General features: G+C 42.3%; 1 protein-coding gene across 1 annotated transcript in view; it reads right to left on the minus strand.

Annotated features, from left to right (window-relative positions):
- The window catches only part of DDHD1 (DDHD domain containing 1), a gene marked incomplete at its 5' end in the record, with an annotated part of 70,847 nt that overhangs the window by 17,464 nt on the left and 35,119 nt on the right, over positions 1 to 18,264 (minus strand). Inside the window, 3 exons of the mRNA XM_082000986.1 lie at positions 8,368 to 8,474; positions 8,622 to 8,728; positions 18,003 to 18,150. Coding sequence (XP_081857112.1) covers positions 8,368 to 8,474; positions 8,622 to 8,728; positions 18,003 to 18,150 — 362 coding nt within the window. The remainder of the gene's footprint in view (positions 1 to 8,367; positions 8,475 to 8,621; positions 8,729 to 18,002; positions 18,151 to 18,264) is intronic.

Genomic DNA, 18,264 nt, shown 5'->3' on the forward strand with positions numbered 1-18,264 from the left:
GCTCAACAGCCCTGTACCCTACTCTCCTGTACCCTACTCCTGCACAGCCTATTTCCCTGGAAAAGCAGATATTTTCCAGGAAGAATGACACTATGTCAGTCTCCCCCACAGCCCATAGGCACAGAACAGGTAAATAATCTTCTGGCATCATGGCATTTCATTACAAAGGTCTTGTTCTCTTGCGATCTGGGGGCATAAGACAGAATATTCTTGGAAAGTCCCGGTTGGACACAGAATCCAACCCTGTTTTTAACTGCTCCTTAAAAACATGCTGTTACTGAGGAGTTAGACAAAAAAAATGGGCAGTTACTAAGAAACTCTGCATGGATTTCCAAATAGCTGTGTATTTGGAAGTTTGCAGACCAGAGTCCAAGCAATTTATTCAACTAAATCTTCTGATCGAGATTGTTTCTAAACTCCAAATCACTGGTTACCTAACTTAATTGTAGGGTAGAAGGTCTGCTGTAGTAAAGCCTCCAGATTTTCAGGCACTGTGAATGGTCTGGTTTGCTGCTATGCCAAAAACAGAAGCCCTCCCCTGCAGGGAGCGCTTATGGATGTTTGTATCTTGCCAACAGTTCTGTATCAGTACTAGGATTAGAAACTAAACCTTTTGGTATGTAGTAAGAAAAAAAAATAAAAGGAAAAGAAAAAGCATATTCATTTTAAGTCCCAGCTAAATTAAGCAGTATATGAAGTTAAGATAATATTCAATCCTGATTTGCTTTCTTAGTCCTAAAAAGCATACAATATTCTAACTTCTAGAAGAAAAGCTTGGTGTGAAAAGAGCTTTAGTCCAGCAGATGTAACACGAAGTGCTTTCAAAGCTCTTCTGTAGTTACAGCTTGATGTAGATCCTAACACTCCATATAAAAGTACCTTCTATAAACACTAAACGGCTTTGTATTAGTTAAAATCAGTGACTTTTTTCATTGAAATTAAACATGAAAAATACAACTACCTATCAAATTTTCTCTCCTAAATGGCATCACTGTAATTAATACCAACTTTTTAAGAGCTGATTTTTTTTTTCCCCACAGCTTGTCTTTCTGCTCCCTCTAAAGGGTCTATGGGATTCTGTTTAATAAAAAAAAAAAACAAACCCCACAACAAAAAAACCCTCGCTCCTCAGCCTCCCGAAACCACAACACTCGAGTGGGTGCTCCACACCTACACCTCGTTGTGAGGTGGTAAGTAAAGTGTGCCTCACCCAGAGCTTGCTGGCAGCTTCTCCTGCTCTCGCTGCGCCTCCGTCCGATGACTCCCCCGCTACGGGAGCCCTTTCCCCGCTGGTTTCCCTGGTGCTCCTGCCAACCCCAAGCCTCACTGCCTGCCGGTCCATGGGATCTACTCTGTGCTTAGGAAGCACCTGCTGCTTCTGCCTGAGAACAGGAAAGCAGCAATCATCCAGAAAAAAACCCCAAACCCAACCCAACCAACACGGAACAGCGGAATGCAACACAACCAGACCCCTCTCTCTCTTTCCGTCTCCGCTCTTGCCTCCTCCCTCCCAGTTCCCACTGTACTTTGGGGACCAGTGGGACTGAGCGTTCACAAAGAGCCGTTTCTCCAGCCCCCCCAGCAGGGCTTTCAGTAGGGCTTTCCCCACAAAAAGGTTTTCCTTGAGATTTTGCCCAATCCATATCACCATCTCCTAAGGCTTCTCCCACAGACTAAACAAGCTGAAATCTCTCACAGAAGAGTAAATGTGGCAGCAGTCGATGGAGTCAATTTTTTTCTCCCGTGCAGCTGCTCCCACAAACCCTGCTTGCTGCTCTGACTGCTAATCTGCTGGCCGCTCCGCTCGGCTACCCTCGGCTCTTCCAGAAGGACCAGTGCAATGCGGCACGCTTACGTGTCTGTTACTGAACAGATCAAAGCACCGTAACAAAGGGAACACTTGCTATTTCTTCAAAAAACAGCCATATCAAATCCCTTCCTTCCAGCTGACCCTTCTACCACAGCATTAGCGTAGCATCTGCCTGAGGACACTGCACTATTTGAAAGAAAGGTACAGAAAAATCTTCCAGTGTTCCTACTTTCTTCCCCAGAAAAGTCCTTTCCCCCTGTTCTGATTTTTAGGGAAAAAATTCCTCAGCACCTTTTGCTGAGTTGTTTCAGTGTAAAAGTCTGGTGCAGGATTAAAATGCTACAAGCTCTGGAGATGTACCCCTGCAAATACTCATAGATACCCAGAGAAAATGAAATACAAATAAGGCAGGGCTTTACAACACCTGAAGTCTTTAATGCAATCAAATTTCCAAGACTGATTTTATGCAAGTCATAATCAGGCACATGAAGCACCCCACAAGTCTCAGTCTAGGGAGACAGCCCTTATGTACTATTAAATTTTCAGACCTGCTCAATACCGGCAGGAGCACAGACACTCGAGCCACAGTCTTTGATACAGTTTGACAGAGCAGCATCCGAGAAAGGGATGTGTTTCCTACATGTTCTAGTCCGGTCCCAAGTGGCAAGGGAGAGCCTTGATTTCCAGCAAAGATCTCAGCAAAACAGGGTGAATGTAGAAACAACGCCAGAGGACGACCGAGCAGATGTGGGACGCTGCTGTTCCCCTGTGAAGTTTCTTTTGGGAATGTGTTTCATTTTTGCTTCACAAAAAGGAGATTGATTACTACTTGCCTGAAGCTCCCTTTATCAGCTGAAGTTTTGCCAATAAATCTTCCATGCAGGAAACCCAAGCCTGCAGGATCAAGCTGCTCAGAAGTCATCAGCTTGTATTCTGACAAACCGAGGTTAAATGCTCTGTGCCCTTCACAACCCAAATTAGAGGCAGAGTAAGGAATGGTCTTCCTGCATATTCATGGAGAGCCAGCATGACAGCCCTGCAATTCGAGGGGAAGCCAAAAACCAGACCATCAACCAAGGAATGGGTTGCTGGACCTTATCAGGCCAAAAGTCCCCTCTGCTTTCCAGTTACATGTCTGTTTGGCATATGGCTTCCACGAAGACAAAAAATAACAGCCCATTCCACCCATTCAGGAATCCTGCTTGGCACAGGCACGTGGTTTATAAAGACAAGATGGGAGTCTGAGTTGGATGAGACACGCCACTGTCATCTCAGGCAGAAGAAGGAGCTGTGGCAAGGCTAATAATAAGGGCAGAAGGATCATGTCTCTAATCACCTCATAGGTACCGAGTAAGCCTGAACTGCTGGATCATGATGGGGAGCAAGCGACCGTGTAGGCAGTGACACATCCAGAGCTGCCGTCTGTCTCAGCTGAAGCCCTTTTGCGCAGAACGTTAACGGCAGCCTGTGCTGAGCTGGAAAAAACCAAACCTCTAAATCCCTGGCACCAGCATCCAAAACAGCTGTTCATTCCTCCATGACGCAGAAGCAGCCTTGCGAGACACCAGCGCAAATAAGCGTGCCGGCTTCTTGCAAAGCAGGAGGAAGTCGGCTGTGTGCGCGGTTGGACAAACACCTACACCAGGGAGATCCAAGGAGGAGGAACTGCACTCCCTGCCCATACTAGCAGGCATATCGCTGGGGTGGAAGGGGCTTTTCAATGCACGTCAGGGTAAAAAATGACATTTTCCCCTCAATAGCCAGGAAATTAGTTTTTTCAAGAAAACAAGGAGTACAAAACCCCTGGGCTGGCACCCTGAGCACAGAAGTAATGCAGAGCTTGCACTGCTCTTAGTCAAGTCCTCAGTGACCTGCTTGCTGCCAAAACTTGGATATAGCACTCCAGTCCCAACCTCTTTGATCTGTCAAAGCCAACAAAACCACCTGCTCTCCTCTTGGGCTATGCTGATTGCCCTCTTCCGAGACTGCTCTCAGCTCCAACCACCCCCTTGCTGTAACTTTCTCTGTGCTGCTTCCACAGGACCCTCACCCACAAGACAATCTTCTCATATGAACAGCTTGAAGCCCAAGAGAAAAAAAAACAACATATGAAAAGGGAGTGCAGGAAACCTGACCTCTGTGTCCCCTCCAGCTTGAATAGCATGACTGTTTTTGTAGGCTTTGTGGGAAAGGAATTTTAAGGAGATCTGAGGAACACCGAGTTTTGCAAGCAGCTCCCTCCAAATGTCAAGAGAACTTGAGGAGAAAGTGCAAACTTGTTTGAAATTCAGCAAGCAGGCAATAAGAAGGTGTGTGATCCAACTGGAGGTAGAAGAAGGTCCTTAAAAGCCACTGAAAGATCTGGAGCTCAAGGATGGATTGTAAAGGACCATGAAAGCAAAGACAAGGAGTGTTTGCTTCACGTGAACCAGGAGAACGTGCCAGCATGCAACTCGGAGATGGGGAGACTGCTGACTCTCCAGAATACCACAGTTGTCGCGCTCCCTGATGGCATCACTGATGGATGCCGGAAGAGTGTCACAACAACAGATGAGAGGCCAGAATGAGACTTATCTGTGTGAACAGACAGGAACGGCTGTTTGTCTTAGTGACGTTACAAAAAAACGGATCTGCGGATCTGCTCAGACCCGAGTCTCTTCTTTCAGTATCCCCCTTGCTGTTGAAAAGCTGAGTCTAACCCATTTCTAATCCAACCACTGTGTTCAAGACTAAGCTTAGGTTCAGTAACCTATCACTTCATAAAGTTGAGAATACATTCAAGGAGAATCAAATGAATAAAGCAAGCCATGAAAGTGCTGCCAAGCAGCTCCTAGACTATTAGGTTCAACAGAATAAGCAAAAGCAATGTTGAAACAGTTGCAGTTAAATATTTCTTGCTTCACATCCCTCTCGTTTTCAGACACACATAAAACAATTGCCTTTTGTTGCTGAAAGGAGTGCATAAGACAAGGACATTTCCATTGCAAAACCTCGTATTAAAGAGGGATGAAAGCTTTAGTAAAAGTTAATACTTGCCCCAAATTTCAGGAGTACAGTCACTAATTCTCCTTTTTAATACATGTATAATAGCAAACCATCAAGCCATTTCAAGGTAGACAGCGAAGCCTGCCCAAGGGAGCAATGCTAAGTTGGCTGCCTTACACTGCATTCCTCCTGGCCTCCTAAAGCCTGTAATGTACCTCCGACACCAAGCCCACAGCCTCCACATCCCAGATGCTGGCTTCTTCGTTTCCTCTCCTCCGCTGGTGAGAAACATTCAATACCCACCACGTTTCCCTGCTCTTCAGCCGTGGCAGAAGTAATTCATAAACATCTCCTACTGATCAGAGGCTACTGCAATATTTGCACTAAATCTTTTGAGAACTTGGGATGATGGATGTAAATAATATTTATCCTGCACTAAAGGCATTTTCTGCTGAGACATATATCAATAATTTACAGAATTACAATTAGTCTGGAAGTAAGTTCAGCGAAGATAGTAAAATAAGTACATAACAGTATAATGAAGGTGACAGCACTAGATTTACTATGCATCAATTAGTCTTTTTAATCTCTGTTACAGCCATTTATTATTAAAGAAATATGAAGCTACAGCGACACAGATGTGAAGACACAGAAGTCACCCACCGAAGACAATAAACCCCAAGGTTAAGTTACCATAGATGGCACTAGCAAGGTCAGAATTAAAAGTGTGAAATTATTGTTCATTTAGAAATAGGCAACGTGCATCAAAACACCGATTTGTTGCTTCTCCTTATTGTCTGTAACATTTAAAGAGGGATTCTGTTTTACTCATCATGGACCACCGTACAGCTGAGGACCTGCACACAAACGCACAACTGACTCAGTTGGCTGCAGACGTCCTCCAGACTGAACTCTGAGACCAGACAGCCCGAGATGTTCATAGGGCTGTACTGAATTATTAATACCTGTCTGGTATCACACATTACATGTCAGATGTCAGAGGCACCTTTTGGATATCCTCCTACCATGCTGCAGAAGAAGCAATACTTGAAATCGGAGAGGGGGTTATCTACCACGCTCCCGTAACGCTTAGCAGAGCAATCCGGCTGCACCTGAAACAGCCCTTTGCTATCCCATGTCAAAGCTGATACGACAAAGTTTCTACCCCTCAAAAGACGACAGTGGCTACCCACTTGCAAATCCTTTAACGAGTTGTTTAAAGAGTGGTCAAAAGCTTTAAAGAAGCAGTTACGTTGCTTCTAGATGTGGGGAAGATCCTTGGAAGCAGAAAGAAAATTCGTATCAAAGTACTGTTGGGTGTTGTCCGGTGAATAGCGGCTCTACTCTTCTCTAGGCTGAACTCGCTGCACTGCGCAATTTATTTCACAGGGGCACAACAAAGTTTAATTAGCTCCTTTTGAGATATTTTTAGGACTTCTGGATGGAAAGCGCTAAGAGTGCCCACAGTATACAAAGAATCGGGTTGGCGTGATGAAGTGGTGAGCTGGAATGTTAATTCCGAGCAACGTGTGATCACGTGAATACTTGAAGACAAGGCTTATTTCTGAGCTGGAATGAGCACTCGGAGCAAAGTGCCACAAAAAGGCTCCACACTAATATGGGAAAAAACGCAGTTGTTTTTCCAGAAGAATGCTCAACTTGACACTATCGTGTTTAAACTCTGTCAAGTCAGGTCACAGGAAATAAAGTAGGATGAGTAACCAAAAAAACCCAAACCAACGCCAAACCAAAACGAGTCTCCTTTCTGTAGGTAAAGGCAAAATAAAAGGTGAAAAAAAGATACAAAAACTATTTAATGACTGTGAGCTTTACACAACTCCTAATCAAACGAGCAGACTCAAACACAAAGTCACATCCCGGACAACTTACTGGCAGAACATGAACTCTGTAGCTGAATGAACAACAAGGAAACCTGCATCCCAAACATTTTGACTGTAACACCAAAGATGCATTTAAGAAACCTGTTCTTCAAGTTTTTAACATTTCATTTGCAATAGCACTTTCTTTTTTGGACAAATACTTGCAATTTGAATTGTACAACTTTGCTGTAAGAAGTTGTAAGATTGTTGGACCCGGGACAAAGGTTTATCAACGCAGTCTGAGAATGGTAAGGTAATGATCAACTTGCTGCAAACATTTCGAGAAAAATTTACTTGATTCAGTAATGAAAACAACTTAGTCTTCTGTAATCAAATCTAAGCACAGCCACAGCACACTCATTTTATTTGTCAATTCTTGTACTTGAGGGGTGGTGATATACCTGCAAAACTACAGTTCTACTGAGCAATGAATTAAATTTTTCATGCATTGTTGGCCAGCATACCTGAACTTTACTCGCTAATCCACTTCCCATAAGATGCCCACAGACATGGCAAGCCTCTAATGCAGTTTAAAAAAAAAAAATCTATTTCAAAGCTGCCAGAGAAGTTTTCATTGCTTGCCACAAAAGTTCATGCTGGCCTCAGTTCTGCAACAGGGAGAGAAACCTGATACACAGCGGAGAACCCAGGAGCTCTGAATAATGAACTTTGCATTACTGAGCAACAAAAGAGGTACAGCTTTCGGCACACTTATTGCTGGTGTTGGAAGATTAGAAGGCTCACCGCTATCTCACCACCATTGCTGCTATCAGGAAAAGAAGTATTATTAGGTAGTTTAGGGTTTAAAATTATATTGCCAGTCTAAAGGATTTATACATATCTCATTTTAATGAAAGATAGCATCAAATCCACAGGTAACCTTTGAAAGTCTCTCCTCTCCCTGCCCCAGCCTAACCAAGCACAGAGCACCAAGGCTGCAAAAACATTACCATTACTCCACACGTAATGCAGGCAATACAGAAAAAACTGGAACTCCTATAGAAACTAATCCCAAAACATTGCCCCCGGGGTTCTCCAGTTTGTGTGACATAGAAAGGATGCTGTGGGGGCGATGCACTGCATGTATTTTACAGGCTACTTTATCACTTATTCAAGGCTTTGCCCCTCTGATTAATGGGGTCACTACAGCTACAGAGACTATAGCACACATGAGCCTACACAGGTGTGGCAAGGTAAGTGTTCCACTACATCAACAGCCCTCTAACAAACAGGTCACCGAGCGTCGCCTTGTTTTTCCCGCAAGGCGAGTGTACGCAAACGCGTTGAAACGCGTTTACACATGCCGTCATCCCATCTGACACCAGTGAAATGACAAACATCCATGGATTTTGCAAGAGGTAAGAAGAATCTCAGCTCTATGAACTCTCATTGCTCTGAATATGCAGATGCATGAAAACACCGTAAAAAACCTTCCCATTTCGAAGCTGCTGATACAAACCCATTTTAGACAGCTCTAAACAAGCTACACTGATTGTACTGTCTGCTGCTTCTCTACACCTCACGCTTAAAACTCTGTATTTTGATTACTGTGGATGACCATTACATACTTACAAAGTGTTAGTATTCTTTATGCAGGGTGTCTCAGAAGGAACCTTTGCTCACATTCCTAAGCCCAGTTTGTTTCAGCCTCTACGACCTGCGCTAGTAAAAATTATGTAAAACCACACTTACTTCGTCTCTGTACAGAGGACTCGTATAATACATGATATCCATCGCGCTGCTGTTCAGCATATCCCTTAAACCTCGTACTTTATCTGGAGTAATGGAGTCCACGGTGTCTGGAAAAAAACCCAAAGAGACTTGAGTTACATGCAGGAGAATGATAAAATCCAAACAAGGCACATGCAGAGAACATGGCATGAAACTTCTGGGGACAATTTTGCAGACTGCAGCTACTGAAACAGCAAAAGAACCACGTAACGTACCTCCATCGAGGGTAAGTTTTGATCTCCATTCAACCGGAAGAAATTCAACATGTGTTGCAAGATTGGAAAAATACTTTTCTTCTATTTTTCTTGCAGTATCTCGCATCCTATAAAAAAGAAAAGAAGAACATGTTCCTGTAAAGAATCGGTGCTTTTATCAAATAAAGCCAATGCATCCAGCAACAACACATTTCTTGCATTACTACTTTTCAAATGTGCAACGCATGCTTACTAACACAGGTAATTATCTCATCTCATGCTTTTGTTACAAAGCACTTAAATTTTCATACAATGAAAAATATGGTGCATTACATGATCAAAAAAAAAGAGTTTAAAAAGCTTTAAATGTATTATACTATGCGCTTAACATAAACCACCTAAATTCAGTTGAAAGGTATCTGTTAACTCTGGTGAGTTTGGGGTAGAATGTGATCTGAAAATTCAGAATTTTACCGCTGCCTTGAAATCCTGAATCCACTGAAATCAACCATTTAGACCAGTATGTGAGGAAGACAATTTGTGCTTTTACACACAAAGAAAACTATCAAAAATATCTCTTGAAAAGTCAGCATTTTATTTTAATTTCACCTATCAAATTGGAAGGCTTGAGAGCTCTCAGAGTGAGAAATAGGATCAATCATTAGCATTTGAACTTGCGAGGCTAACTGTCCTTTTGAAAGCCTTCTCCTTTTTAAAGCCTATCTGAATATGGACATTGACGCACCTCTCTGAAGGGATGTGAGAAACGTTAAAGCACCTCAGAAACAAAGTGTATCTGACCCTCTTTGTTGTTTGGGGGAGAAGGGGAATAATGGTATGTGATATTCTTTTAAAAAAGCTGTTTTACTAGTGTTGCGTGAAAGATTGATCAGCAAAAAGCAAAAACCACCATGAAATTATACAAGTTAGTAAAATAGCTGTGCATTCGATCAAAAACAGTCAGCAGCCAAACTGAGAAAAAAAACTGTTAGGTTTTCCTTTCTTTTCTTTACATGAATCGTGGCTCCCAATGGCATTAGTGTTTTTGAAGATGAGCACAACAAACTAAATCTGACCGAGAGGCAGCAGTGCTGGGTTTCCAGCAGCTGGTTCCCAGTTCTGAGCATCAGAGGATTTTTTTATTTCTGAGGCAAAGCCTCATGGTGGTTTTGGGGGTTTTTTCCCCCCTATTTTCAAAGCAAACTCCTTTTAGTGATTGCTACAATCAAAGGCATGATGACATTCATCTCCCATCTGTACTTCTACCAGTCTAAATGCGGTTTAGTAAGTTAAACTGCATTTAAACACTCAGCTGAGACACTTTCCTAGAATATATTATTGCTTCTCTGTTCTCCTTCAGTAGAAAGGAGATGGTTTAGAGGGAAGGGACAATGAAAAAAAGGGGAAAAGGAAAAAAAGGGGAAAAGGAAAAAAAGGGGAAAAGGAAAAAAAGGGGAAAAGGAAAAAAAAGGGGAAAAGGAAAAGGGAAAGGTCCTTTACACACTTTCTTCCAAAGCAGTTACTGATGGCCTGACCAAACAGCCAAGTAATGCAACTGATCAGCAACTCTACTTTTAAAGCCTGGTTTGATTGCACTCCTCCTGCTCTCTCATCCAATGAGATGGCAAAAGTTTAAGTAAAACAGAATCTTTCCCATGATGAGGGGGGAAAAAAAAATCAGCAAGAGGATCTGCTTATATCAGGGTTGATTTAAGGTCCAAACTGACCTAGTCTTGCAAAGCACAAAAGAACCCTCACCACCCCACACAAGACACCTCTAATGACACTTGAGAGCCCAACTTCAGCCACACGGAATTTCTAGATTATCAAGAAGATAAAAATTCAGTAAATACATTAACATTCCTGGAGTCCCCGAGTAACCAAAAGAGAAACACACCTGTCTGAAGAACATCAGATGAGTACTAGCACAAGGAAATGTAGGGACCTAAAATCTAAATGAATATTCTTTGGAAACGCTAACAATTCTTTGGTATCGCCAAGTCAGCTTAACTTTGTCTGCATGAAGGAAGATGGTGGCCAGCCAAGATGAATTCAGAAACACTAAGTTTAGCAGGAAACCAGCCAAGCAGCGGTCTAAAGCTGCTAGGCTTAAAAGCCGTAAAAGCATAGAAACGCCGTATGAATAAAGCACAGAATTCTACACAGCAACAATTACTTTAAATGAAGGAACCAAAGTATTTACACATCAGTAGCAGCTATAAACATTGTGAAGAAATAGCTATTAGAGCTATTGATATGCCCGTCTTCAAACATGACAGCTACAGGGTTTGTTCCTGTGCCAAAGGGTCCAGGTCTTACTGAAGCTATTCACAGGCAAACTGACAGAGAGGGTTTTTTTTAATTAAAAGTCTCCTTTTTAAAGATAGATATACGAGTTCAGAAAAAGCGGTGTAGCCTAGCAATCCTGCCAAAGCTTTTGGGAAAAGCGTCAAGTCTCCCCTGCCTAAAAGCTGTGCCTTATCCAAAATTTTGTGAAACGCAAAATGTAATTTTACTCGGATCTGGAGGGTTCCCCCCACGTCAGCTGAGGTTGTCCAGACGTGGGCCAGCCTCTGGCAGAATAGTCCCAAACTTCTGCTAGAACGGATTACAGACAAACAGTCAAAAGCACTCGGGTACATTAGAAAACCAAAACCCAACTCTGTGTGCATCTTCTTTATACCTTGCAGAATACATTCGGGGAGAAGAGCACAAAAGGTCCGTTTCACCAAATTTTTGTTAACTGCCACCTCACCGACGTCAAATCGAATACGCTGCACTGCACACTAACCGTATGAAGCTGGTTAATATTACAAACTATGTAGTTATGAAAACATTTCTTTTTTTTTTTTTGCCTTCCGCTAAACTTTCTAAGGCAATCCAGTTCAGCGTCACTAGCCAACTACTGTCAGAGGTGCAATTATTCTCTCTTTCATTATTTTACAGCAGCAATGTCACACCAACCTCCTGATCGCAAGAATCGTGGAGGCATTAAAACACACCAGCAGAAAATTCCCAGCGCAACACATCTCATTTACAGTGAATGGCACTGTACAACACCTCCCACTGATTTTGATCAACAGTATGATATTATAAATTCCAAAGAAAATTGTGGTGTAATTGCCAAGCGATGTGGCTACGCTCACATGCAAAATGCCAGCATATATACCTGCTATACACATGCTTAGCTGCTCTGCTATAAAGTCCTTTTTTTTCTTCTCCTGGCTTTTTAAAAATAAATAGTTTGAGCTATTTTATTAGATAGCATGTCCCTCTACTCGCTTGCTAAATTAACACCAACTGAAGTAATAAATCCTCATCTAAACAGGCAAAGAATTCTTCTCCTTTCCAATACAAATGGATGTTGAAATACTGACCCCAGAGCAACAACTACTTAAATCTATGCATCGAAGCACATGGTAACAACTAAAATTTATGATTTTTCTAAGAAAAAAAATCACTTGTGCACAGATGCAACACATACCTTAGAAAGCATTTTGACATATTGCTATTTTCCGTGCAAGAAGTAATGGCCTGAAAAGAGATACTTTGAGACCCATCATAAATAAAGTGTCCTTGGCTGCCTTTCTCTGATTAAAATAATAAATAATGAAACTATATTTTCACAGGTATACTTCCTTGCTTAAGCAAGCATATTCCTGAGATATGTTAACATATTTACGATTATTGCTGTAGTTTTTTTAATTTTATGCTGTTAATTTTACTCTTGTGGAGCATTCACAAATACTACATTAAAAACTGGAGAGCTACAAAAGAGTTACTTTCAGCTAGTTCACAAATTTTACAAAATGACCTCGATAGCTGGTAACGGAGCAAAATGCCTGAGGGCTTGAAGATGGTAGTCATTTCATTCACAAGTCATCTTTGCAGACTCTCTTCATTCAGATGATCCACAGACAAGAAAAAGGGAATGGTTTTTAATTTAAAAAGCATTACACCAGCCAACCTCTTCCTCTGACCTCTTGATTTAAGAGATAGGGCAATAGGATGTCCCCATTAAAAAACCTAAACTCTCACTACTGCCTGCAAAACTGTGTGGATCCATTTCTGGATTTTGGTCACACAACTGGTAAATTATGCTCTAAGGCATTCCCCAACGGCTTCCACCACTCTGGAGTTCCCTCAAATGGAGGGCAGCACTCACTGCCTCTTTGAGAAAATAATACCATGAGTTATTGTTGGAAACTCGGGGCTGGCTTGAGCTAAATTTGGCGAGTTGAAGTGAGAGCAGTGGGCCTCAGTAATAAAAACTGAGAACTGTTCAAGCCAGAGGAAATGAAAGGGAGGCTGTTTTCAAAAGCTTAGCTGCAAACTCAAGTCTTAGTCTAGGTGGATTTCAAAGAGCAACTGCAAGACACAAGTCATCTGCCACGGTTCCTCAAGGATTCATCTCTTCTCAGACCAGGACACATTAAAACCGCGGCTCTAGGGCATATGCAGATTCATTTTACTTCCAAAGAAAGATGGAAATTCTAGGATGCAACCAAAGTAGGCACGATCACGACTCACACTTCATCCTTTTCAAGAATAACGGGACTCTGCATGATCAAAGGAACTCAAGCTGCTCAGTTATTTGCTTACGGGATCCCTGAGAAAAGCCAACGGTGATCCAGGTGCTCCAAGTGCGAGTGCCTCCCTCCCCAGCACTGCGTTCCAAACGGTGGCAAGGTTGCCCCTAAGCGAGATGCTGGCTTTGGCATAAAGCAGATTAGGCATTCCCCGTCCCCACTGTCATCCCCTGCATCCTCGCCACTCACTCCCATCTTCCAGATGGTGTTCCAGTTTTTTTGGACCAGCTGCAGTGGTCCAGTTTACAACGGGACACTACAGACAGTTGTGCTGGTGTGGGCAGGGAAGGGGCAGGACTGGGCAGAAATGAGGGCTGGGGCGAGGATGGGAGTGAGAACAGATCTAAAGATACATCTAAGTCCTAAACAGGCTGTTCTAACTTCCGTCCAATATGAAGTCATGTGTTAGATAATTAACAAATGCACACAAAACAAGCTCTTGTGAAAGTATGTAATGCCCTAACCGTCACCTTTTACCTCTTGGGCTGAACTTCTCATGTAGCATGCAAGACAAGCTCAAGGTGAAACCTGTAAGCCCATTTGGATACTTAACTTCAGAAGAACATGCAGTTATTACCGGCACAAAAGAATGGAAAACAAGTACATAATATGTATTTAATGCAATGCAAGCATTTAAATGGAAAATAAGCAAAACTAACAAATATCTGAAAAGCTAAAGATTAGAGGAAAAATTTTACAGGAAATATTGATTTAAGATTTTAGCAGCACATATATAATGCACTGAAAGGCCTCTGAGAGGCTCTGCGCTCTGTAAGGGCTTGCATACCACTGGAAATTTACCAAAATAGCTATTTTGAAGTAATTATTATAATGATAATCCACGATTAAAATGCTTTCTAATGGGACTTGCAATAAAAATGTAATTGGTGATTATGGAACGCCAAGATGATCTTGCTTGCGCAGACAGCAATTTTTGTGCTATGAGCAGCAGCACAGGCAAATACAATTTTCAAAGCAAAACAAGAGATTCAGGCAGAGGCAGACAGATACCAGCTTTAGGTTAAGAGCAGCCAAAAAGCATCACAACATGACAGCTATTATGGAAATACACAGAAGAGTTACTCCATTCAATTTTTAAGCACAGGAGCTGATGAAATTTAGAGGGCCAGCCTAAAGGTCTGACCTTTACCTAAGTCAGGTAAAACAACAGGGTTTCTTTTAAATGAGGTTGGAAACATGGATAGTAACGTTCCTAAATTCTATCTAATATATGCAAGAAGCCCCATCCCACCCCCCGCCATAATCTAGAAGCGCAAGTTCAACAAAATCGGAGATTAGGGTTCAGTGAAAAAAGAATTCCAATTAACAGTATGAAAGAGCATACAGTAAAATTAAAAGGCTATCCCAAAATGCATTTTTAAGTTAATGTTGTACCTTATCAGAAAGCTAGTAATGTCAGAATACTGCATCTGATGGCAAATAAAAACCCCTCTTTATGCCATAATGTCTTAGTTTATATTACACAGGAATACAGAATGTAATATCTTCTTCCTTAACCAGTCATCCCTGCGGTACCAAAGCAGCTCCCAGCACATTATTCTGTTCACGTTGGGTCAGCTGAATCACTGTTCCAGCCCGGAGGAGGTACTGTCTCTTCCCAGACGAGTTCTGCAGTTAATAGCGGCACTGACAGGAGCAGCTTGTTGTACCAGCTGCCGTGCTACATTTAGGTAATAAATGTGTTTAACTACACTGCGAAGAAATAAAATCACGTCCCATCTACCAAAGACCTGTTCATTCAAGCATCAATAAAATGCACCTTTTCCATTTACCTACTTACAGGACCCCCTGCCACCGTAGCATCTAACCACGCTAATGATCCCATTGAACTCCATTCCTTAATGAAATTAGTCCATACAATTTTAAATTACCCTGGAAGCAGAAGTCTGTTTTCACCTCCGTAACCAACAGGATCTGCCTAATGATGCAGATGCATCATGTGAGATGCACCAATTTCTTCTCGAAGTGGCAACCTGAGGAGCAACCAATAGAGCATATCAGATGAGCTCTGGTAGGGTCTCTCACCAGCCTGGGTTACAGAGAGAGTATTCCATGTCTGGGTTATAAGCTGTATTTTTACACCTTTCTTTCCAGACCACTTGTTCAAGTGAGGCTTTCGTTTTGTGCTATGAACTGAAGTGTTGCTCTCACACAGGTTGAAACAAATACAAAAATTTTATCCCAGGGTAGATTGAACCCCCAAAGAAGCAACAATAACTGTGCGTGGCAAAGACAAAATGCACAAGACAGTTTTTTGTGGGTGGTAGAAAGGGAAGGCATTCCCTTCTGGAGATCCTGAACAAGCATTCCCTTCTGGAGATCCCAGATTCCCTCCGAGCTCCGTACCAAAAAAACGCAAGGCGTCATGGAGACTGCCTCTTCCAACCTGCCTCATCTCTGTTCTCTCCCCAGGGTCCACGGAGAGGACTGGTGGCTCTGTGCAGAGGAACGTGTCCTGCCAGATGTTGGGGGGCCTAAACCAAAAGCAACTTTCTATTTCTAAAGGAAACACTCAACACTTGCCCCGGGGCTCCCACACCAGCACAAGGCTCCCACACTTGGTGACATCCAAGGCCTTCAAAGCTGCACGCAGCCCAAGACAACGATGAGCTCTGAGGGCTGAAAGTGCCTTCTACACCTGCTGGTGGTGCCCAGATATTGATGAGAGAAGAAAGAAATGGTAACACTGATGGGCAGACCTATGGCTTAAGTTACAGATTTAGCATGGCTGCAACTACAGGTTTCCTACTAAAGAATGTGCATTTAAAAGGAGAAAAACACTGCACTCTTTTCTCCTTAGCTTCTACTTTAAAGTGTAAAGGGTCAAAAAATATTTCTCTTTATCCGTTTCATCCTTTTTCAAAAGGCAACATTTGACTCCCTGTGTCCCTAATGCAAAAGAATATTAAAAAAACCCCAACAACCACACACGTATCATGGATGAAAGTGCTAACAGAAAGTGCTAGTATGGCTTGTGAGAGCTGCCATTGTGCTGGCCTGGCAGACATTTCTTCTAAAATCTCTTCCTAGAACGTATGGCATCTTCCTCACTGGTAAGTTTTAAGCTATAAAAAAAGAGAGACTTCAATCTAAAATGATGCTTTCATTTGCAGATTTTGTACAGAATACACAGTTTATGCCAATAATTAGCATTTTAAAAGGCTATGCAATACTGACTGGTATTTTTTGAGGATATAAGCAAGATTCACTGAGGCACAAAAAGTCTTGTTTCTCTTTCAGATAAAAGATTTCAGATAACAGGCTGCCAATTAAAGCAGGACTTCTTATGGAATGAATGCCTATGCACTGTGTCCTGAGCTGAAGTTAATCCACCCTTACAACCCCTGTACGTATATTCAATGTAAAATGTGGTAGGGAGAAAGAAAAAGCAGAAAACCTTAACGATTCCAAGGTGGAAGTTTTATTTCTCATCACTGTTAAAACAGCACTTGCATTTAGGGTATTTGCATTTCCGGTGTAATTGCCTCCTACAAAAATTTAAGTTTTTACATTTATTTTGGTTACTAATTTCAGCTTTGTATGGAGGGCTGTGGATCCTTTTCTCTTTGGTTTTGATTGCTTGCTCTTAACCACCACCAAAAAAAAAAGAGCAGTGGAGTGCCAGGACAAGGGGAGTGGGGAGGAGAAGGCTGTTGCTTTGAGATGGCAAATGACACAGCAGTGAAATCAAGAGGTGTACTCTACCACACCAGAGGACACTAGAGTGGAACAACGAGCTGAACGAACACAAGAGCCTGCTGACAAGATGGTACACGCCACAGCGACGGCACATAAGCACTGACCTACATTGCCCATCTGGATTGAAAGGGAAGTTCACAAAGCTCTTGCCACGAAACCAGCAATCCCAGCTCTACACACACTTTCAGAAGAGTCACTGGGTATGTCACGGTTTCTGTCAACTTTGATGAAATGTGGAACTATTTGGGACACACATACTAAACCATCTGTGTAATACAGAGCTGCAATTAACACTTTTTTAGCCTCTTATTTCAGCTAATGAAACATTCCTTAACACCACCTTGTCCCCCACAATGCTGTCATCACAACTTTACAATTTCTTCTAATACTCAAAAATCTTTCCGGGTACAGCATTCTCAATAGCTCTGGAGTTTCTCTTCCCATTCACCAGCACCATAACTGGCCTTCTGAGTTAGCTCAGGTGTCAAATCAAAAGCCATCTGCAAACCAGTCTTCACAGAAAACATTCAATGAAAAGATCCGGTAAGCTTTCAGTCACGTTTTACTTGTCAACTGGTATCTGTGCACAGAACTCCATGAGCAGTCTCACAGCAATAGCTTCCAACTGCATTAAGTAACTCTGTCCTGTTGGGAATGCCAACATTCCCACTAGAGCTCCTCGTTTCCCCTCTCTTACCAGTATGCACTTCACTTGCCCACTATTCTGACAACCAGTAAGAACAATGGAGATTCCCCTTGATTTTGACCAAATGAAAAATCTCTCCTCGCTCAGAAAAGTCACTGACCGCAGGAGCTAGTAATTCATGGGCCACTCCCCTAAAAGTCGCAAGCATGGTCATGAAAACAGAATATCTCTCTGTTCTTCTGGCTTGCAGCTGCTCTCACTAGGTCCATACATCCAAATTAACATAGAAAGTAGAGTACCCACAATATAGAGACTAATGACTCGGCGGAAGAGGAGGAGAAGGCAACAGGAAAAGATACAGCATAAACCAAAGGGTCTGCTGTCATTTATAACATCAGCCTTATATTCAGGCTAGAGTCCGTACTGCAAATATTACGAAGCACTCACATAGCTGTATTTTTGATGATTCTTCCTTGGTCCATTTTCTGCCCAATACCATGCACAACAAACACAATGTGACTAGTTTGTGGTGGCTTGTCTTCTAACGTAGCTTCTTCTACATAGCCTCTATGTAGCCTTGTCCCACTACTTGAAGCTGTAGAAAAAACATTATCCTAGATCAGTTACAGTCTATGAAGTGCAATGGTCTTATATCTTGACAGAAGCTTGACTTGTCTCAGACCGATACATTAAACTATTTTGAAAACGA

The sequence above is a fragment of the Phaethon aethereus genome, assembly GCF_964289735.1.
Source record: "Phaethon aethereus genome assembly, chromosome: 5".
Taxonomy (NCBI): Eukaryota; Metazoa; Chordata; class Aves; order Phaethontiformes; family Phaethontidae; genus Phaethon; species Phaethon aethereus.